Source organism: Gambusia affinis, linkage group LG15 (genome assembly GCF_019740435.1).
Source record: "Gambusia affinis linkage group LG15, SWU_Gaff_1.0, whole genome shotgun sequence".
In the NCBI taxonomy this organism is placed as follows: domain Eukaryota; kingdom Metazoa; phylum Chordata; class Actinopteri; order Cyprinodontiformes; family Poeciliidae; genus Gambusia; species Gambusia affinis.
The window spans coordinates 26,131,560-26,155,505 of NC_057882.1; the positions used below are offsets into that span (position 1 = coordinate 26,131,560).

Consider the following 23,946-nt stretch of genomic DNA (forward strand, 5'->3'; position numbering starts at 1 on the left):
GCTGGCTCTCAGAACCATCAGGATTTGTCATTCGGATCATCTTTGCTGGTTTTTTCCGTACATGCTGAAGTAAACCCGTCGACCCGGTCGTTGTACGCTGGCCGGGGTCAGAAAGAGGACGGCGGTTTGGAAACTCTCTGATCCGTCACCCGATGCTCTCCGCCGTACTGACGCTTCACCTAAATGCTCGGCTCAGCTTTAAACCCGCGGTGCGAACCAGAGGAGCTCCGGTTGTCACGGCGGGCCAGACGGAGCGAGTCCCGCAGCAGACGGGCGCACCCTGTTGGACCGGCATCAACCCGGCTCCCAGAGCCGAGTCTGGCTCGCAGGGCTTCCTCTTACAGCTGCTGCTCGTTTCCAAGATGCCTCAAGTTACTCAGAGAAGTCCAAGACCAGTTGTTTTTTTCTGTGTAGTCAATAGCAACTCTTATATCTCAACATTCAACAGGCGGATTAATGGTTTCACCAGCCGTCCAGGTCTCTGTCGTACACTCAGGACTGAAGTGGGTTCAGATTCACTCCAGATGTGAGGCGAAGTGTAATGTGACCTCCTGAGGGACGCAGTCTGTGCTCTGCATAATAAGCTGTTTTCTAAATAAACTTGCTCTCATACAGTGAGAGCTTACAGCCTCTCCGCTGCAGGAGTTGAGCAAATGTTCATGTCTGCAGGTGGATCCTCCAGAGATTCTCCCTGCATGTTGGAAAACCTCAGGATTATTGCAGTACAAGATATATAGAGCTGAAAAATCCTCCGGCAGAACACCAACTGCTCCGACAGGCTGGAACTTCCCCAAACGCTGAAGCTCTTTTATAAAGTCCTGAATCTGTAAAGCTCTAAATAATGTCCAGATAAACACTTTACTCCAAATCCTTTTCACATTTAGTCAAGAGACCAACATGAAGTTGTTCACAGATGCTTGGCTTTCAAGATGCTCTGGAGCTGAAACAATTAATTGGTCTACTCATGATTAATCAACTAATTTAGTAATCATTTAAGTGTCAACTAGAGGCTGCAGACTGAATACATGCAGTTTGCTGACAGAGCAGTAAATTTATACATTCTGGAATAAAGATTAAAATAGAAAACTTTGGCTATAAACATGTTCCTTTCAGTCTGAGCTGTTTCAGGGTCTCTGTCACTTTAAATCCGGACAAGCTGCTGCTGGCCACGCCCCCAACTCAACATTTACACTCACATGAAAATGGCTGCAAACAGATGTACAATAATACAATTGTACATCTTTGAAAAGCATTTGTGGAGCCTGCTGCACAACCAACCAGACAGCAGCAAGTCGTTTCTGGTTGGTGAGTCGAGAACAAAACTCTTTCAGCAGCCATTGTACAGTCTCTACAGAAGGAAAAACAGCTGACCACATGCTGAAGGTCAGTCGGGGTTGCTAGGTAACAGCACAGTGTCTGTCTTTTTGAAACAGCTCATTTTTCAGACACCAAGAAACTGTTTTTAAGCATTTGTGCTGTTTTCAGAAGCAGATTAGACCCAAATAAAAATTTACAAAATGTGAATTTTGCACATTAGGTCAGATTTAAATAGTAAATACTTATCAAAAATTACAAGTTGAGTTATTTTTCTGGAAGTCTTGCAGCGTTTGTGGCTCTAGAACGGTTTTATGTAGTTGGACTGAGAGCTAAACGGCTCTTTGGATTACGACAGTTTCAGACGTTCCATAAAACAAAATGTGAAAACGTTCCAGGAACATTTAAGCAAAACTCCATATGTTTAATTTAAGTAAAACGAAGACAAAGCTGTTTGAAGTGTCCCTGATCTCCAGAACTCACCTGCAGGCCTCAGCCTGGTTCTTTGTAGAAGTCAATCTGCAGTTTAAATGATTAAACTTCACCTAACTTCAAAACGTTATTGGTGAAGCGAGAACGCTCCTTTTCTGGTGTCTTTGATCTGCTTTCTGGTCTCGCTGCCGCGGTCTGTGGGAGCTGAAGGCGAGAACAGGCTTTGCTGCTCTGCTAGGAGAGCCTGTTGAGAACCTCTGCTGCTTCAAATGCTGCGTGGAACCGAACCCCGAGGCGACAAAATGCACAGAGAGCTGATCCTTTGGCTCTCGCCTTTGATATTGCTGTGCCACAAGGTCACAGAGCTGCCTTCCAGGTTACAAGGAGGGATCACAGACGCTTCATTTGGCCACTCTGGGAGATCTGGCTCATACAGCAGACTTTCTTTTCCTTTATGAGGTGGAGTTCATATATTATTATTATTTATTAACACTTGGAAAGTTCTCAGCACCAGAGGGCCAAAAGATGTGTCGTCTTTTTTAATTGAACTGAAACACACTGAATTCTCCAGCACATCTACATGTTAAGGTTGTCAAAGTCAAGCTAGCAAAACTGAGCTACTTTCCTGTCACTTGCTATTTCTTTCCAATTGAAACTTTTCCTGACCTTGTGGTCTAGTTGTCGTTGTGCTGATAATTACTAGTTCTTTAATATATCAGGCGTCTGTTAAAGATTTAGTGTGTTATGTTCACAACTTGCCTCATCCGCTCATCTTAATATTTGGCCACGCCCCCAATAGCATTGTGGCTCCGCCCACTTTGAACAAGTGTCACCTCACCGCCTGAATGATTCAGAAGAATTTTTCAAAGTTTCTTTAACCCTCCTGCAGTCGCTCTGACAACCTGTTTGTGGTTTTGGGAATTGACGGTCTGACGGGACAGCGCCCCGGCTGTCTGCCTCCTGAGCGTCGCACTAAGACTGAAAGGTTCAGCAAATGTGCAGATAAAAGCTTCACATTTGTAAATAAGCAAAATGAGAGGAAAACGTTTCTACTCAGCTCAATCTGCTGGTTTAGATTCGTAATCTCACACATAAAGCAAAGATGAAGGCAGCAAAGCCGCTTGCTGAGTGTCTGCTTACACACAGCAGTCAGTCGCTCCTCACCTGGAGGGAAAATGTTTGTATAAAATATCAGAAACTCTCCCTAAGAAACGCAGTTTTAACCATTCGACTGAAACAGGAACTCAAGGCCTCATGAGTCCCAAATTGAAAAGCAGTTTATTAAACAAAATATGTTTTATAAAGGAATAATATATTAGTAAGTTAAAATATTTCAAGCCAACTTCCAGCACCTCATTGACTTAGTATTTTTAATAGAGCAGAAATTATAGTGAATTTTCCCGTTTTGGTTGCTTCTTAATTTTTGTGGACTTTATCAATATGTACTTATGTTTTTTGTTAAAATGCGAAACATTAAAGGAAGAATAAACTGGTGCTGAATCTATTCTCCTCTTCTTCATAACTTCATTCATTAGTTGTCGGTTCTAGCGGCACAAAGAGGCCAAAGGTCAACAAAGGATTGTGGGATTTTTGCGCTTTTCAAATCTTTTTCATGCAGTCGCTGTTCTTTTCCCGTCTTGTCCTCAGGCGAACAGCGCGAGGCTAAATCAGCATAACTCCTCTGAATGTCTGACCAAACATGGCCGCAAACACAAAACACACCATTTAACTCTGGCTTCTCCTGCAGCACAAAATATACGGTTCGGAAGATTCAACTTAAAATCCCCAATGTTAGAATCTGTTCAAAAGCCTTAAAATTAATTCTGCAAACCTGCAAAAACACAACATTTAGATTCCAGTGCAGATATATTAGTTGTTTCACTGTCACACTCCAACCAGTTGAAAAAAGACGAAACTAACAAGTAACTCTGAAACAACCAACATGATCTTGTTTTAAGTTAATAATTCATTAATATTGATTCAAATGATCCATTGGCAGATCATTTCACGTAAAACACTGGAAGAATATCATGTCAGTCAAATAATCTGGCAGTGCAACTGCAACTGGGTTGCTAGGTAACGGACGGGGCTTGGCTGGCGTTGCTAGGTAACGGACGGGGCTTGGCTGGCGTTGCTAGGTAACGGACGGGGCTTGGCTGGCGTTGCTAGGTAACAGTGCAATTCTTTTTGTGAAATAATCTGCCAGTGGAACTGGAGCTTTTTATTGACAAGCTTATTTCCAGTTTTCTAAGATATTTACACCAGAGTGAAGTTTGTAAGGTTTTGTGTTTTTGCAGTGCTGGATTATTAAAAGAAGATAAACATTGACATATTTAGCTGTTTTTCTTAAAGCCATTCTCTAATGACCATCAACAGACGTCTGTAAATTACTACATTATTTGTAAAACCTTATGTTCTTATTCTTTATATGAATTTCTCCATCTGTTTCATTTTTAAAAGCCTTGAACTTTAAAAAATGAAAAACTGTGATTGCTTTTCCAAAATGTCTTCAGATCCAGTTCTGCTGCGCTTGTTCAGGTCCAGTTGATGAGGAACCAGGTGAACGTTTGAACCGCCTTGTCTTCTTCTTTTAAAGTGAAATCAACTAAATTAATAAATATCAATCAGCTGCTTCTTAACATGGGATTTTGTTCCTCCTCTTAAATAGTAAATTCAATTTAAAGGTTGAATTTTTCTTTGTTAGAAAAGATAAAAATGTCCAGAAACCCTTGAAATAAATGTATCAAGTTGAGAGGAGGGTGGAGTATCCAAAGGTCAAATTAAGAGTAGAAATAATTTAACATCTTTATTCAAGTAAACTTAAAAGAAATGACCTTTCATAAGAAAGTCTACTGTAGTACTGAGTCAATGATCAAATAAATCATTTAATAATTAAGAAAGACTAGAATACTAAGCCAGGTGGAAATTTTGGTAGTTTAAGGATGAACATTATAATAATTCATATAAATATCAAAGTCAGGTAAAATAAAATGTTTCCAAATCAGTTTCTTTCAATAAAAAACTTCTGAAGTTTAACAGAAGCTGCAGGTTTGAGTTTCTGGTTAAAACATCTTTGATTTTTTTGGGAAGAAAATCAAGAGATTTTACTCAAGTAAAAGTAAAAAGTACAGCGAAGTAAAAATACACTTGAAAGTAAATTTTTTGAAATAAAAAGTTACTGTAGTAGATGTAACTAGTTACTGCCAAACTGACCCAGTTTTCCTGATCCTGCAGGATTTCCGGAGGTTCCTCTATAGAGACGTCACCCTTCAGACAAGCTTCTGTCTCCTTTTCTTCTTGTAGTTTTCCTTCCCACCAGCTTGTGTTTTTGTGAAAGGGCAACATCTCATCCACACAGAGTGCGGCGGACGGCACCTTTAGTTTTCAGCTAATTCTCCCTCTCACCTCACTCTGCGGCCCATTTTACCAACTTCTTCTTCAAATCCAAATTTGTTAAACAGAAAACTTCAGGATTCTTTCATGTCCCACTAACCCCCCTCGCGATCCTGTTGCCCCTCTGATATGAAATAAATATGAGGCAAGAGAGGCATAAATATTTATAGCCACTCCGGCTCTATAATTCTGCACGGCTGTGTGTTGCACTCTGTGTGCAAACATAGATGTGAGGTGTGTGTGTGTGTGTGCGTGTGTGTGGTACATATTTTCAGACCCTTGGCCGGTGCAGGTGCCAAGGCTGCTGCAGAGATAAATAATTCACTGGAAGTTAAACCTTGAATTCACATCACTTTGAAAAGACAATAGGAGCAACATAGCAGCAGAGTGCGCACACACACACACACGCACACACACACACACACACACACACACACGCACACGCACACACACACACCTACACATGTTCGACACAGATGGCCTGCCATACAATAATCATGAAAACTGATGTGTTAACATAAATATGTCAATAGGAATATAATAAATGCTCTAAAGTTGCAACTTAAAGTTGATCAGTTTTGGATTTTGTTTTGACATGTTTCCGTTTATTAACCATTTATTGACCAGTTTCTGACATCTCTCACACACACACACACACACACACACACACACACACACACACGCACACACACTCCTGCAGGCTCCGTAGCTAAGTTACACACAGACAGCGCTGCATCAATAAGTCATGGGGCAGATAGAAGGACCCCCCCTCCTGGTTGACCCAGGCTTTTAATATTTTACAGAAAGGTCTCAGAAACGCTCCAGCTGACGCCGCTCAGCCATAAAATGTCTCTTCACTGGGCCTGACGTCAAGCAGCGCCCCCTAAGGTCCGATTTAATTACATCCTCTGAGCCCGTCAGCGCCGTCCACTCTAAGAGATTTTCCTAAAAACAAAAAACTTTTCTGCAGAGTTCATCTTTTAAAACTGCAGTTTGTAACTTTATTGAAACTGTCACCACGTTGTAACAGTTCATGAAAATTAATCTCCCAGAAACAACCAATCAGAGCCAGGAGGCGGGTCTTAGCGCTGTCAATTACTCTCCTCATCTACATCCCCTCTTGCAACTAGCAGACGTTGTCCTGAATGTTCATGCTAGTTAGCTTAGCCACTGATGGTGGCAGATAAAAGGTTTTAATGTAACGGCACCCAGCAGGTTGTTGCTAGGTAACAAAGAGTGAGTGAGTCAGGCTGAAGGGACCCAATTCCAATTTTTCTGCCGTAACGCGACCTGTATCCGATATTTTCATGACAGTCTGAACAGAACAGGTCCGATTCTTTTTGAATGTGACCCGGGCCAGTTGGGTATTCGATATGTATCCAATTCAATGAGACCTAACCTCCAGGTCGCATTCATCCGACCTGAACCTCACTGATACTCGACCAACTATTCTGCATCCTGATACGCAAGCAGGAAGAAAAACAACCACGACGGATTATATGAGGATTAAGGTGTTAATTTACTGCTCTGGTCAGACATTAACTTCAAATGTGTCAGCTGAACTCCACCATTGGCCTCCATGTTTACTTCCACAAACACAGAGCACTTCTTCCTTTCACAGCGGTTGGCAGATCACAGAGAACGCTGATGTTATTGCGCCCTCTACTGCGCATGCGGGGCACTTCCAGGTCGTTTCCCCGTTCACACTGCAGAACATTTATCAGGAAGCCCCGGCAAAAAAGTCTGATTTGGGTCCCTTCAGGCTGCAGTTAGCTTAGCTTGCTGAGCGGCAAAGGCCTTTCCTCTGCCTACATCTCCCAGAATGCTGTGCAGTTAAATATTCTGTTTACTGATATTATCACATACATTGTTTTTGATTTATTGTCAGTTTTATATTCAGTGTAATGGTAAAAATGCTCCGTCTCCCAGAAGTTTCCTTCCAGATTAACAGATGCATCAAAGCGTTGCTGCTGTTCTGAACTCGTTTGGTGTCTTGGCTCCAGGGCTGTTGGTGAAATGACTCTGATGCTCTGATGGACATTCGGGATCAGAATCAATTTCCACTTTTAGTTTTTATTTAATTTTTTAAGTGTAGCATTTAATCGTTGTCCAAACTGTGCAAGTTTCAGCCTTTGAATCGATACCAGATGACAGCTTTAGATCCCATAAACAAAGGCCGAGTCTTATGCGCATCAAAGCAAGATGCTTTAAAAGCCAAGAACACAAACTAACGGATAAATTACCGACATGCACATCATTCCAGTGCAACTGTCTCCAGTTGAAATGTAAGTGTTGCCAGAGAGCCTCAGCCGGTTACGGCTGTTTTCTAAAGGCACTTCTGGGAAGCTGATGTTTATTTGCTGAAATTTGAGGAACTTAAAAGTTGCTAAAGGAAGTTTTTATTAGACAACGTTATTTATTGGAAAAGATTTTTCTCCTCGTAATTAACTTTGCTATAAATACTATTTCAGTTTTGTGTTTCAGGTTGTCTTGTTTTAGCATGATGGCATATTTTACACGTGTGTGTGTGTGTGTGTTTACTACCATCTTTTAATCTGACTGACTCTTCAGATCTGTTTTTAAGTGTTTACCAGCCTGACTGTTTTTGTGGGTTTAGTGTAAAACTGCAGCTTGTCTTCAGTGTGTAAATCCAAAGCACAATAAATTGAAGTTAATTGGAAAGATTGCAAAGATTACAGTCAGCTGAGCTTTCACCACTGCTGCCAGTAAACGCATCACTTCCCAAATGAAGATTTCACTCCAAAAAGCTTTTTGATGATGTTCCTCATGCTATAATATTATCTAAGCCAGCCTCTCCAGCCATTAGGAATAAAACCTCCCTGTTGCGCTCGCTGAGCTTCTGCAAACACATTCCTCAGACGTCCGCTTACCCCTCACCGATCACGTAATAAAACTCAGCTAATTAGGCTTTCCACCTCGCTGTGTGGAGCCCTGCTGCTGCCGACTGAGTCTGAAAAACTTCCTCTGCAATATTTTAGCCAAGAAATGACTGAATTTAACAAACACCAAGCAGAAGGAAGACATTGCACTGAACTGACATTGAACGTGGGCCATAAAACTGTGGATCAGCTGGGATTTTTATGAAGCCACAGTTGTGTGGATAAATCAATAAACCAATCAATCAAGTTTATCTGTACAGCACAATCCAGCTCAAAGTGCTTTATTGTTGCCAAAATCATCACATCAAATATGTTGGTCGATGTTTCATTTATTATGGTTCAAAAATAACCAGGAGTAGCTCGGCTAAGCTAACACAGTGATAGATGAACTACTGCTGCTATTAGCTAAGCTAACACAGTGATAGATGAACTACTGCTGCTATTAGCTAAGCTAACACAGTGATAGATGAACTACTGCTGCTATTAGCTAAGCTAACACAGTGATAGATGAACTACTGCTGCTATTAGCTAAGCTAACACAGTGATAGATGAACTACTGCTGCTATTAGCTAAGCTAACACAGTGGTGGTTAATTAGTTAATTTAAACACCTGCTCTGCTGATGATCTGTCAGAGTTGCTGTTTAGGCCTTTCTGTTTTTTAACTGAACTGAAACAACAAATCCTGCAGCACATATACATGTTAACATCGTCATAGTCAAGCTAGCAAACTGAGCTATCTCCCTCTCCATTGCTATTTTTTAAATCAAGATTTAGTGGTTATGTTCACAATTTGACAGCTAAAGCCAATACCCGTCATTGTTAGCAAGCTGCTTTTTGGCCTCCAGCAGGAAGCTGGGACCAGTTAGCTTCAGCTAGCATCTCCACCGGGTCTCTTGCTGTTTTTCTGGGTTTGAGTCACATTTCGCACCAAAACAGGAATCTTCTCTGGGACACAGAACCCGTTTTCTTCCTGAATTCGACGTGTTTTCAGTTTTTTTATGATTGAGACGAACGCGCCACCATCGGGGATTTGGGATGAACTTTATTCATCTTTTGGTATTTTCTCCTCATTTTTTCTGGTGTGTTTCCTTAAAACATCCACACGTGTCTCCATTTGACTCAAGTGTTGTGAAGGAGTAGGCGTCATCATCTGATGACTGAATGCCGTAGTAATCTTCAGAGTTTTAGTAAAATCTCTCGTTTTATTCTGGGATTTAGCAAATGGAAGCATCTGGTTTCAGATGTTCAGCAGCTCCACTTATTAGTTATTTTACTTTACTAATCACTTTCAGAAAATGCAGTCCACGTTTTACAAGATATAAAAGTGAAATTTCCTTAATAGTGTACTTAATATTAAGCCTCCTTATTGAAATTCAGATTACAGTGTGGACTAGTCTTGTGCACACCTCACCTGATTGCAGAGAAAGGATTTTGTTTCTGTCTTGCACAACAAACGGTTCTTTAAAGAAGCCTGTCTAGAAACTTCCAGATGCTCATACGAGCCTCTTCTTTAATCCCGTCAGGCTTTACGCTGTCTGCATGCAGACAGCCAATCCACGCCGTCTGGTTTCATTGTCAAGTGAGATTTTGGAGACAATTTAATCCTTCCACAAATCCTGTTTTGTTTGCAGACATGAAAGGGTTGGCCCAGGACAACCTCAGTCCAATGAGGATGAGTTCTTAGGAGTAATGAGGTTTTCATCACTGGGATTCGATCTTTAAATATTTACTATTAGATGTGGAGTCGTGTCTCCACACACTTTCTCTGCATTTTAATGAGTCTGTGTGCAAATGCCCTCCATCTTGACACGGTCTGAGCATGAAGACTTTATAAATAGGAGGGAAGAGACAAGTAAGGAGGTGAGAGAGGTAAGAAGGAAAACTACAGTCAGGCAGCTGAACGACAGCAGAGGAGGAGAAGGAAGGAAATTAATTCAGAAAGCAGCAAGAGGATTAGTTCACATTGAAAAGGAAAATTGCATAAAAGCATGTGTGATTGTTTAGGAATGAAAGGGGCGAGAAGAGGAGTGTTTGTGTCACAAGGTTTATGCAGAGTTTATTGTGTTGGCAGAAATCCAGACTTCCTCTCTGGATTCCTTCAGCAGGATGTCTGAGTGTGTTCATGCAGCGTGTGCACAGGTTTTATCTGCTCCTGATCCATTTTGGTAAAGAAGTTAATGAATCAAATCTTACTGTCCTTAGAGGGGTTCTACAGGCTCTTTTTTGTTCCTGCCGTTGGAAAAGTCTCTGTAGAGGTTTAAACACCATCAGCGTTCCATGATAGGTCATGATTATATCAGGTTTAAGGGGTGTAGACGAAAGCAACACTTTGCCTGGAAAAGGACAATGATGTGCTTGGAGTGTGGTGGGAAATGCAGAGCATGGTTTGGTCACCGCAGTAGCATTTTGGAATCCTGTTTGCTTTCGTGGTGCTGGTGGGATGCAGTGTGTGTCAGTGTGTGTTATTGAAATAACTTTCCTGGAGCTCTGGCAGCAAAGCCTGGGGCCGTTCCGCAGATATGAGGCCGATGTGGTCCAGTCAAATCCTCTAAGGCGTGCCGATGCCCCTCAGCTACGATCTGTCCATGACAATAATCCCCTACCTCACTTTGAAACCTTTGCACATGCTCCGAAGGCTGTTTCATGTGCAAAGGAAACTAATCTCACTTTTATTTCAATCTTGAAAAGCCTTAAAGTCACCAAACAGATTCAAGATATTTTATTGCCATCGTGAGTTTTATCAGCTCAGCCGTCCATCCCTGTTTCCAGACCAGAGGGAAATACAGAGAACCGTTAACGTTTCACTGTTTGGTTATTCATGGAAGATTTGCCTGTTTGTGGATTTTTTTTATAAACCACATCGAAAATATTCAAAAGAAAATGCAGAAGTTGAAATATGAAGACACAACATTACTCAGCATGCTGTTGGTGGTGGTTTCCAAAGCAGCCAATCCAGGAGCGCCGTTTATTTTCCTTGGTGCTGATTGGCTGCACTCCCAACAACGATAACAGTGGATGTTAGTTTCTGCGGTGCTGCCAGGATGGTTTCCACCGTGAGTTATTGAATATGATGGTACATTTGGTGTTTTGATTAAATAAGCATTTATACCTGTTTTCTGAGGGAACTTAAGTATCTACAGATTGTAGCTAGCTACAGTTAGCTGAAGCCTAACTGTAGCTAGCAGAGGAGGTTCATGTTTATATCTGATGGCTAGTAGGTTTGGAAGCTTGATTTTGCAATTATTGCAGTTAACCTGATATTAAAATTTGCCTGATCTTGAACGTACGGACCCGTTGTAGCATGATGGCTTGCTAACAATAGCTAGCATTGGTTTTATCTGTTGAGTTGCCAACACAACATGCTAAATCTCAAATGTATCCATGATACATAAAAGAAAAAAGAACACAGTGATTTGCTAATTGTTAACACTGCAGTAACTAGATAAGGTCAGGAAGAAATTTTAATTAAGAAAATTATCAAGGGAGAGGGAAGTAGGCTAGTTATGCTAGCTTGACTAACGATCTCAACATGTAGATGAGCTGTGGGATTCTGTGTTTTGGTTCAGTTAGAAAATAAAAGAAGGTGACACCAAGTTGAGCAGGTACTTCACAGCGGTGGTCGGCTGGCTAATTTAGCTTAGCTAATAGCAGCAGTAGCTAATCTACACAGGGATAACTTATTAATAATTGCTAAATAAACATTTAGAAAACATAAAACTGTAACCGGCTGAATGTTCTGTTCTTTGAGAAACGTTTGAGCGTTTTGTGGTGTTGATTCCTGATGTATTAGCATATTATTGTTGTTAGTTGATATGGCAACAAGTCTGTGTGTAGCGTAGCTGACGCACAGAGCGAGAAGGAAAGGAGAAAAAGAGCAGCTTTGAGTTTTTCTGAGTTATGTTTTCCTTTGCTTTGGTGCATTTCACTAAATTCCTAAGAATCGTCTTTTTTCACTCCAGCGTTGTCACATACAGGAAGTTTCTGTTTGTCAGCATTAACGTGCAATCTGTCCATAGTGACAAAAATACAAAAATAAGTAATTTGTAACGGGAAAATGGTTTAGCTCAGAACTGCAGCCTCTTCCACAAACAGACTCGCCTCCTGTTCTGTCTGCAGGTTTTTATATTTATGTTGGTTTTAAAACGTCAGTCAGTGCAGATAGAAGCTCATCTGCTGTGATCCAACATGGTACATCCACAGAGCGCTTCATTAAAACACACCTGTGTGTGTGTGTGTGTGTGTGTGTGTGTGTGTGCGTGTGTGTGTGCGTGCGTGTGTGTGTGTCAGTGAGAGAGAACATTCAAGCTTTAAACACATTAAAGGTTTTCACTTTGGAGCAAAACAAATATTTTAAGCCCCAGTAATGAGGGAAGCAGCTCATGGAGACAAGAGGCCGAAGCTGAACATCTGCTCTCTGATTGGTGGGCGATGTTGCCATGGATCCCCCAGGTGGGCGGGGCTAAGGCGACAGCAGCAGGAGCTAATAAATCATGTAGTTTGTGTGCGTTTGTGCGTAAGTGATAGACTTTGGAGTGTGGGCTTGATTATCTGCCGGCTGTGTGTTTCTGCACATCAGCTTCACGAAGCTTCAGTCGACTGAATCCTTTGCTGCTCTGACCCATTTTCCTCTTTTCCTCTCTTCTCCCTCGCTACCTCTTCTCCATCCTTTCTTCTTTTCCTTCAGTCCACTTCTCCTCCCTTCCTCACTCCCTAATGCCCTCCTTTATTTTCTACATGCCCTTCATCCTTTTTCTCTTATATGAGGGCCAAATGCTTATTTTTAATTTGCATTATGTCTGATTTTGTTGCTCAGCTTCAGGTCAGATTAAAAACTCCCACTGCTGCTGATTAAAGGGAAACAAGATTACACTCCTCCTGATTTAAGTAGAAATACTGAAGCTGACCAAATTTGTCATAAACTGAAAATTTATCTCAAAGAAACACAGGAATACAAACTAATACTAGTGATATTAAAGAGCTTCTGAAGTCGATTGTTGGGTTTGGTGGCTGTTTGGCTAAAGAAGATTTCTGTTTCCATTGTTGAGTTTGTTACTAATCAGCTGCTTCCACCCAAATCTCCATTTGTTTATCTATTTAAAATCCTTATTTTTCCCACCACAATATGCCCAAGAGAATAGGGAATTATTAGTAGTATTTTAATTATGCATCTGCATAAATTATTCTTTATTGTAGTAAAGAATAATTTATAGCCAGTCATCCTGGGAACTTTGGTGTTGCCAAAAACATAAAGATAATTGCTGCGTTCTGTCTCAAATAACATTTATAAGATTTCATTTAGAAATTAAAAAGAAAAAAAATTAAATTCCAAAAAATGTATTGTATTATAACTGCGACGAGGTTGTGATGTGGACTAAATGCTAATGAGTTTATTTATGTGAAACACTGAGGATCAGCTCCGTGTCGACTGGAACGGCTCCAAAGGTTTGATGAAACCAACATGGCTGCTTATCGAATTTCTGAACGTCTCAATAGAAAACATGTTGCTGCGGGGTCAGAGCTACGTGACCTATTGATGCTGTTACAAATATATATACATATATATGGTATATAGGCTAACATCAACTCGGACAGCGTTTCAGTTTCATCTGGTTAGCGGGTAGCCAGGCTCTCCAGACTGAGCCAATTAGAGATCAATAATCCTGATCTTTAGCTGCCTACTTCCTCAAATCAAATCCATTGACAGAAAAACACAGGAAGTCTTTGTTAGCTTTTTTTATTTCCTTTCTTTAAATATAATTAGTTACTTTTTGCCTATATTTCTACTCAAGATAGAAACGTATCAAACATATAAATGATTGATTAGCTGGTTTGGAGATTTGTAAACAACAGAAACAATGATTAGGAACTCGTCTGCATTTAGTTGGTCTGATAATCAGAATAAATTCTCAGTTTGTTTTTAACCTGTTTGTAAAATATGAATAAAAATCAAATCAATGATTTTATAAAAAACATTTCTATACAACCTACTAAACATTGCTGGCTGGTGATATTTCTCCTTCCTGTTTTCTTTGCTCTTCTTCTCCAGTCCAGGTAGGAAGTGATGTCATGATCCTGGTGGATCAGTTTTTAATTACAGCTTAAATCTCCAGTTTTTCAAGCAGCCAACGCTCTCTGGGATTTAACCAGCGTTCATTTCCTGCTAACTGTTAGCATGGTTAGCTTAGCTTGTTTCTATCTTTCCTAGAACTGAATGAAAACAAAGCGACTTTCTTCTTTCCTCTCGCTCCGTTTCTCCGTTGCTGGTTTTGAATCGGCTCTCGCTCTGTGTCCTAATCAAAGCCAGGCTCTGAACATTGTGTCCCAGTTGGAAGCTATTTTTACCCGCGGTGTTTCTGTGGATCGGATCCGTCCGGACCGGCAGACAGAGCGTGACCCTGCGGCGCCCCTCGGCTGTTTGGACTAAACAATACCCGGCTAAACCCGATCAAAGATCGATCAGATCAGCGATGTAAACTCACACGATCCATTTCCTCCTGACCAGTTTATATTGGGCAGGTTAATATTAAAACATGTAATTTACTCCAGTTTAATTCACTCAATAACTAAACTACCATAACTATGTTTAAACTGCCCGTATTTAGTGATGCTCTGTAAAAATTCAATCAACAGATTAAATAATTATTGTGGAGCTGCAAACAAACTCCAGAAATCATTTTCCATGTTTGTCTCCGTTCCTCTGAATGAGTTCAATGGAAACGCGATAATTCAGACTCCGGTTCTGATCCAGATTCAAGCAGCCATAACGGCATCAGGACTCCTGCTGAAACCAGACAGACAGACAGACAGACAGACAGGAGAACAGACAGACAGACAGACAGACAGGAGGACAGACAGACAGACAGACAGACAGACAGACAGACAGGAGGACAGACAGACAGAAAGACAGACAGGAGGACAGACAGACAGACAGACAGACAGGAGAACAGACAGACAGACAGGAGGACAGACAGACAGATAGACAGACAGGAGGACAGACAGACAGACAGACAGACAGACAGACAGACAGACAGACAGGAGGACAGACAGACAGACAGACAGACAGGAGAACAGACAGACAGACAGACAGGAGGACAGACAGACAGACAGACAGGAGGACAGACAGACAGACAGGAGAACAGACAGACAGACAGACAGACAGGAGGACAGACAGACAGACAGACAGACAGACAGACAGACAGACAGACAGACAGACAGACAGGAGGACAGACAGACAGACAGACAGACAGACAGACAGACAGACAGGAGGACAGACAGACAGACAGACAGGAGGACAGACAGACAGACAGGAGAACAGACAGACAGATAGACAGACAGGAGGACAGACAGACAGACAGACAGGAGAACAGACAGACAGACAGGAGGACAGACAGACAGACAGACAGGAGAACAGACAGACAGACAGGAGGACAGACAGACAGACAGACAGACAGACAGACAGACAGGAGAACAGACAGACAGACAGGAGGACAGACAGACAGACAGACAGACAGGAGAACAGACAGACAGATAGACAGACAGGAGGACAGACAGACAGACAGGAGGACAGACAGACAGACAGACAGGAGAACAGACAGACAGACAGGAGGACAGACAGACAGACAGACAGACAGGAGTACAGACAGACAGATAGACAGACAGGAGGACAGACAGACAGATAGACAGACAGGAGAACAGACAGACAGACAGGAGGACAGACAGACAGACAGACAGACAGACAGACAGACAGACAGACAGACAGGAGAACAGACAGACAGACAGGAGGACAGACAGACAGACAGACAGACAGGAGAACAGACAGACAGATAGACAGACAGGAGGACAGACAGACAGATAGACAGACAGGAGGACAGACAGACAGACAGACAGACAGACAGGAGGACAGACAGACAGGAGAACAGACAGACAGACAGACAGACAGACAGACAGGAGGACAGACAGACAGACAGACAGACAGACAGACAGACAGCCCAGGAACAGGAGCTTGATTTGGTTTTTAAACCTTTTTAAACTGATTTATTTTAGTACTTTCACATGTTGATTATTTATGCATCATTAACATCAGTTATACATTTTAATAAGGTTTATATTGAGTTGAAAAAATATGGATTTTCACTTGAAATTGATTCATCTCTGAGGATTTTCCACGTTTATTAAACCTGAATCATTTTTAGTGTGAACCTCATTCATTTCCTAATATTACTGATAAAAAATGAATCATCCACATGTTTTTTGAAATGAACAAGAACAGATTAACATCAGGCTGAATTAAAGAAATAATTTAACAATTATGTCTTCACCTGTGATTCAGTTTATTTTTAGCCAATTGTGATTAAAAAAACACAATTAGGGGAAAAAACTATTTTTAATTAAACAGTAAAAATAACTTCAAAAATGGATCCACATTTTTGCACTTTTATGAGAAATATTAAATTATTCTACATTTGTTCTATTTTCTGTTGACCATCAAGTCGACATCTGGATAAAAATCACTGGATGTTTTTGCTTTAAAATTAAAATAAAAGCCAGAAACTTTGTGTCATATTTACAGATTTTAATTTGCGTCAGTGAAAATTCACCAAGCAGCTGTTTACATCATTCCTTTGTTTTTCTAATAAAAAACACAATAAAATTTCACACATGCAGTTATAAGCCAGCTAAAAGGGTGACTGTGCCTTTAAATGTGCTCCAGGTGCGTAACCTGTGCTACATGGTGACCCGGCGGGAGAAGATGAAGCTGACGCTCTGCGACCTGCAGGAGAAAATCTTCCAGCTGCAGATCCAGCTGCTGGAGGAGGAAACAGCTGCAGGTAAGAGTCCAAACAGACCACAACCACGTTTCTTAAACAAGTCTTATTGACCTGGACTGACAGTAAATATGATTGTACAGGTTTAGATCAGGGGTGTTCAAAGTGTGGCCCAGGGGCCATTTGTGGCCCCTGGATGGATTCTGTATGGCCTACCAACACTTTTCCAATTCTTCTGTTTATAATGGAAAGTTTTTTACTTTTTCTGTAAAATACAACACAGATTTGATTTGACTTGGGCCACCCATCTTCTACATTTGGCTAAAAACAGCAAATTTGAATTTTCATTACTGGGAATAAATTAAAAACACTTTATAGACTTACAAAAATAGAAAATAACAGAGGTGAGCTGATCGATCATAATGGGTCGATTTTCGTGAAAAGGTGTATGATCGGTGATCGATCACTGTCTCTTGTTGCTGATCACCAAATCCGATCACCTGTTTCTCTTCTCAGCCTGCAGCTGTTTCCTTCTGGCTGCGCAGCATCAAACTCTGAACTGAGGAGCTTTAACGCTCACAGTGAACGGAGACGTTTGTGTGTTGCAACAGGAAATGACCTCGATGGTGAAGCACGTCACAACGAATGTAATAGGACATTTAAAAAACAAACACTTGATGCATGGAGGCTCAACGCAGGAACTAAAGACATCCGGGTCCAGACAGCAGGTAGAGCAGCGCTGGTACCAACACGGTCAGAAAGCCGAACAATAATTCAAGTCTTGGATCTGCGGAGCGAGACGCCGGTTCTGTTGGACCGCTGCTACTGGTGGAGATATTTCAGACGGAGCCGCTGAACCTCCAGACTGAACTCTCACAGCAGAGACTGGAACTGGTTTTAGAGATGTAGTAAAAATGTCTGTTATGTCTAAATTAGGTCAATTTATTACCAGATAACATAACATCATTTAGAACTAACCCGGAAAAATCCAGGTGATCGGCAGCAAAAAATCTGACCAGAGCCTCCCTAGAAAATACTGAACCTAAGTGACCATAAACCGTCATTAAAACATGAAACATTACACGTTTTGCAGCTAAAAGAGGAAAAACTCTCAGTTATTTTTTGGGGTTTTAATTTTGTCCCCTGGGTTCATTTTGGCACAAAGCAGGAAAAGAATATTAAATTTAGTCAATCTGTTAAAAAACGGATTGGGAGGTGGATTAGTTCGCCGCCTACAGTGGTGCATCTATAGTCGAGATCGATCGATTATAGAAGCAAAGAGTTTACTAAAACTATGAAAGAATCGTGAATCATGAGAGAAAATGACAAGAAACAGAAAATAACATTTATTTTACTGCTTTAGGATCAAAATAATCAATAGTGGAAAACTCAATCAATCCCAGATATGAAAATTATTATAAACAGATCCATTAATATTTGGCCATATGGCCCAGTGAGACGCAGCTGGAGGCTTTAAACTCTACTAATAATTACAATAATAATAATATTTGAACTGTTTGTGGTGAAAACAGGATGAATTCGATGAAAAGCCTCCATGGCGTCTCTGAACGATGCAGAGAAACTCACCGGCTTCTGAACCAGTCATTAAAACTAACGCTACATAAAATACATTTTCATCATATTGAATGACGGAGCCTCTTTAGCTGGAAGAGTCGCGACTGACATGGGCAAAAGCCTGTTGTCATGGTAACCCCACTAAACGGTAACGACGGTGAACTTTCGTCTGCGGCGCTCTTCATCCTCCAGGAGGGCGGCGCACATCTACACGCTCAATTAAATCAAATACAAACACTTTCACTCTCCCCCCCTTTGTGTTGCTCAGCAGCTCACTCCCAAAGGCACACACACACACACACACACACACACACACACACACTCTCTTTCAGAGCTGCTGACTCAGCAGATTGCTGCCATCAGGTAGCAGAAACTGCTGGCACTAAACAGCCATATCTATTCACACTGCCACAGGAGTTAGATTAGAGCCAATAGCTTGTGTGTGTGTGTGTGTGTGTGTGTGTGTGTGTGTGTGTGTGTGTGTGTGTGTGTGTGTGTGTGTTGTGATAAAGAGCAGCAGAGAGTGAAGAATGAGCTTGTCTGCTAGAATGATTTGTCGTGTAACTCACCATCTTTCCCCTCCTGTTTTCTTCTCTCCATCCTCTAATTATTTTTCTCCTCCATCTGTTGCTGTGATTTTCTCTCATTTGCAGCATCCTCCTAGTATTTATTTTCCTCGTTGCAGTTTTATTTTGGCAAGAAAAAGACGGTTCTGTAGCTGGTTTGTTCTTTCACACAAACCAATAGATGCATCAGCATCCAGCGATGAAACAAAACCATAACGAATATTTTGGTTTTGCAATAAAACCAGTGTTTCCACCAACCGGAGCAGGATGGGAATCTTAAATATGAGCAGGTTAGGAGAGATCCACGGCCCAAAACTTACATGTTTTACAGCAAATGATCAGTTCTGCCTATTCTGAGCTGTTTCAGGGTCTCTGTCACTTTAAATCCAAACAAGCTGCTGCTGGCCACGCCCCCAACTCAACGTTTACACTCACACATTAAAGTGGCTACAAACAGATGCACAATTATACAACCGTCCATCTTTGAAAAGATGGAGCCTCCTGCACAACCAACCAAAATGCAGCAAGTGGTTTCTAGATGAGTCAGCAACTAAACTCTTGTTGTGTCCAGCAGCCATTGTACAGGGCATAAAGCAGGAAAACCAGCTGGCCAAACGCTGGAGATCAGCAGCAAGAAGCTGCTCGCTAACAATGACTAGCACTGGTCTTAGCTGTTCAGTTGTCAACATAACACGCTAAGTCTTAAATATTTGCCTGATATATAAAAGAAAAATAGATGCAGTGCTTTGATGCTAATGGTCAACACTACGACAACTAGAGAAGGAAAGAAGAAATAGCGCGAGAGGCCAGTGGCTCAGTTCTGCTAGCTTGACTATGACGATCTTAGCATGTAGATGTGCTGTGGAATTCTGTGTTTTGGTTCTGTTAAAAACAAAAGACCTAAACACCAACTCTGACAGATCATCAGTAGAGCAGGGGTTTAAATAGCTAATCTACCACCGCTGTGTTAGCTTAGCTAATAGCAGTGGTGGCTAATGTGCCACAGCAACCACTTAATATTTGTATTATTCACTAATAAATAACACACACACACTGCACTGACTTAATAATCCTTACATCTCCAGGTTTCATTTAGCTAACGGTTCTGCCCAGCATGGAGGGAAAGGAATCGACTTTTTGCTCTCCAGCGTTGGGCACACGCGCAAAACTTCCAGATGTAAACAATAAGATGCAACATGTCTATAAAATCAGTTTCCCAGTTGATCTTTTGTTTCCACATCTCTCCTCTCACCTGCATAAATCAGAACAGTTGACCTTTGACCTCCTGCGTGTCCATCATCCACACTCGGCCAGGCTGCCTCCATGTTTGTCATGTCGGGGTTTGAGTCACGCTCTGATCGGTTAGCATGTCGCTATCGAGGCCGACGGCTGGGCAGAGAAAAGTCTCTGCAGCTCCGACTTAAAGCAGATACAAGAAAGAAATCAAGAATAAAACATATTTAGATCGAATACCAATCAATGAGCTGAATGCTTCATGATTTCAAAGCTTTTAAATAGCTTTAAAAAATTATTTACTTTTGTGTATATGGAGAATTAGCAAATAAAAATGCAAATAAACAATTTAATGTACTTTTAATCAAGAAAAATTTTATTGCCTAAATTGCGACAGCAGCGTTTCTTTAATGAACATCAACAGGTGAAAAACTCAGACCTCAACATCAATACAGTGCAGAGCTGATCTGTTTATTTAATTAACCAATTATTAACTGGACAGCAAAAGGTGCTTAATAGGATTTACTTATTTCATTTTTTAACAGAATTTGAACCAAAAACATCAAAACTGTCATTTCAGAAGTTCTAGTCAAACAGATTTACAGACCATCATGAAAATATTTACATTTTGTCCAGTTTGCCATATTTTCTACTCGGTGTTTTTTGAGTCTGTATTCCAGTTCATCATTAATTACTTTAAATTTGTGCAAACGCAGACTGGAGGTGTTGTTATTATTCAGAAAGCGCTCTACATTTATATTCCAGCTCAGAGCCGCCGGTCACAAGCTGACAGCGGTCCGTATCGGCCTCTGATCCGCTTTCAGCAACTGGAAAAGTACAAGTTTTAAAAATACAGCGAAGAGAAGGATGGCAAGGGCAGGGAAGGTAATGAGGAAGAAAAGAGACTGTGGAGGGAAAAGTAATGAAGTTCAGGCAGGAAGGAGGAAAACAACTTGCAATGCACTAATGAGCTCAGGTAAGAAATGCGCCACAAAGGCTTCATGCGCCGCGAAAAGAGAAAATTAATCACACACTTCAGAGAGATAAACCCCCCACTGCCGTTCCTACCTCTAAACAAGAGAAGGAAGGATGATGCTGCAGAGACGGGAGAAAAGACAAAGGAGAATCAGAAAAAGCACACATCTTTTTCTTTTTTGATGGGAATACACTGGAGGCGTTTACTGCTGATGCTTGGATTTGTGCAGAGATTACAACCTACAGGGGAAACTTTCTACACTCTGCAGCGTCGCCTTCAGCTGCCCTTGAAAAGCCCAAAATTAGTTTTCCTCCTTTTCTAAAAGAACAAGATCAGATTAGGAAGAACAGAGGAACATGTTGGGGAGCTGTCCCTGGGAGATCAGGAGATTGTGCTCTTTTTAACAAAATCAAACTGTTTCCTGGGAGATTCCCAGGAGTTTAACTCTGTAGGTTTTCCAGATTATTTTATGTTTTTGCTGAACCAGGAGAGTTTTGGTGGATGTACCTGCAGCGATTCCCAATCATTTAGTAAAAATAAAAAACATCATTCACCTGAAACCTTCACTCAAGTTCAGAGTGTCCTTGAGGCAGCAGAAAGATTTACACTCTGCAGTATTTAACATCTGGATAGAAGAAACCCAAAAACAGAACAACTCTTCACATTTAGAGAAAAACTTCAGTTTGATACTTTCTGCACATACTGTGGAGAATCAGTATTTATGGAGGTTTGGGAACCAAAATGCTTGAGACGTTGTCTGTAAGGAGCCACTGACATAAAACCATTTACGTTTAAAAAGGTTAGCTACTGTGCTTTCACTCTGTGCACATAGAAACCTTCAATATCTCTCACACCATTATGAAATCTGTAGCATTGCAGTATCGCTGTTTTTATCTGTGGTAAGTGGGTCAAACGGCGGCGCCATCTTGTGATGTAATCAGGGTAAATCAAACTGTAAATTACTATGGCTGGGAAAAAACTTGTGTACGCAAAGTGTAACATGGCATGCAATTTAAATACAAGTCCATATCAAATCCACTGCTTATATTTCTGTCCTTTGGACGATGTTTGGTTTCCCTATCGATCGATCCTGGAGGGGGAACCGGGGAACTGGAACGAGGCGCTCTGTAAGCCAGGTTTAGCGGAAAGTGACGCCGCGTTTCCACGCTGTGGCTGCAAACATCCCCATGTGTTTCTGCTAATCCCAACGGCACTGATTACTCTCTCAATAATACAAATACTCTAGGTTTCTAATAGAGCTGCAAAAACATATATTTTATGATTGAAAGAAAAGTGATTCTGTCCCTTTTTTGCTAATTATTCATTTAATTTTCTGTAACAAATTAACTTTACAGTCGGCTGCACAGAACAAACATGAATAACTTGTCACATAGTGAGGAACTTGTGACTAACTGCTTTATGGTGTTTAATAGTCGGAGCCATTATCAGGCAGAGAGAACGGTCGTTTGTCAGCTTAAACTTTGGGTTTGCACAGCACAAAAAGCAGCTACAGGATTCAATTAGAAAGGTCTGTTCTTTTTTTTTTAAATCCACAACTTATCAAAATGTGCATAAATTTAACACAGTGCTTAATGTGCGTCACTGTTTAACACATTAAAAAACGTTTTAACTGAAACTAAATCTACTCTTCTCTAAACTACATTGTTGGCAAATGAGAGAAACGTACTAAAGTCAGATTGACCAATCCTTTCATCTCCATGGAAACCCCTGCCCCACTCTACTCCTCCAGACTAGCGGCAGCAGCAGTCAGCAAACGACTAGCTCCTCACGGAAACGCTCTAATGATGGTTGATAACAGCATAATGGAGAAGCGTTGCTGTAAAAGAACAGGAGCTTCTTAAAGAGACAGAGCGTATATTTGATATATAAAGCATTTAGTTACTTGATTGTTCTGTAAAATGTCACATGAAAAACACAAAACTGCCCTTTCAACATTAACATTTCTACACTATACATATATATATATATATTTAATCCCAGCAACAAAAGTAACAATTATTTTTACATTTGCTGTATTTAGACTAATGGAATGGATGGGTGTGGCACGACTAATAACACAATAATAATAATAATAATAATAATAATAATAATAATAATAATAATAATAATAATAATAATAATAATAATGTTTGTAACTTTTTAGGATATTTTCTGTGGCAAATTTAAATCTTCTTAAATGGAAAATGTTCAAAAGTCTTTGATGGCCAAATTTGTGCCATTCTTGAATTGCCACACAATTAATCCAAAGGCCACAAATGGCCCCCGGGCCGCACTTTGGACTAAAATATTTTTAGTGTTTCTGTCATCCAGGGCTGAAGGCTAAGACACAGCAGCTAATGTGTCGCTTCTCCCAGATGTAGATGAGGCTCTACTTGAAGAATCAAACGCTGACAGAAAGAGGAAACCAGATTCTGATGACTGTGCAGCTTCACTTGAACCTGGAATGATTTGGTTCCTCAAGATGTTACTTTCCAGCTAAATCTACCTTAAACTGAATAGATCAGCTAAATCCCTAACCTGAGCCCGTCTTCTGTCTCCCTGCAGAGAAAACCCAGAAGGCAGAAAAGAGGAAGCAGAATGGAGTGAAGGATAAAAGGAAAGAGAGAAGGAAGCATGGCACCGGCAAGAAAAAGGAGAGGTGGAAGTCTGAGAACGGCTCCCTGCTTAAAGAGCTAGGTAAAGTGTTTGGGTGGATTTTACTCTGGCTTAGTTTTTACTAGAGTTTATTATTTCTGCTTGATTAAACCATTTCTACATATTTTAATGCTGT

General features: G+C 40.9%; 1 protein-coding gene across 3 annotated transcripts in view; it reads left to right on the forward strand.

Annotated features, from left to right (window-relative positions):
- Positions 1–23,946, forward strand: part of jade2 (jade family PHD finger 2) — a 150,537-nt gene that overhangs the window by 110,582 nt on the left and 16,009 nt on the right. For all 3 annotated transcript variants that reach the window (XM_044140396.1, XM_044140398.1, XM_044140397.1), the window contains exons 11-12: positions 16,751–16,868; positions 23,721–23,852. In XM_044140396.1, coding sequence (XP_043996331.1) covers positions 16,751–16,868; positions 23,721–23,852 — 250 coding nt within the window. The remainder of the gene's footprint in view (positions 1–16,750; positions 16,869–23,720; positions 23,853–23,946) is intronic.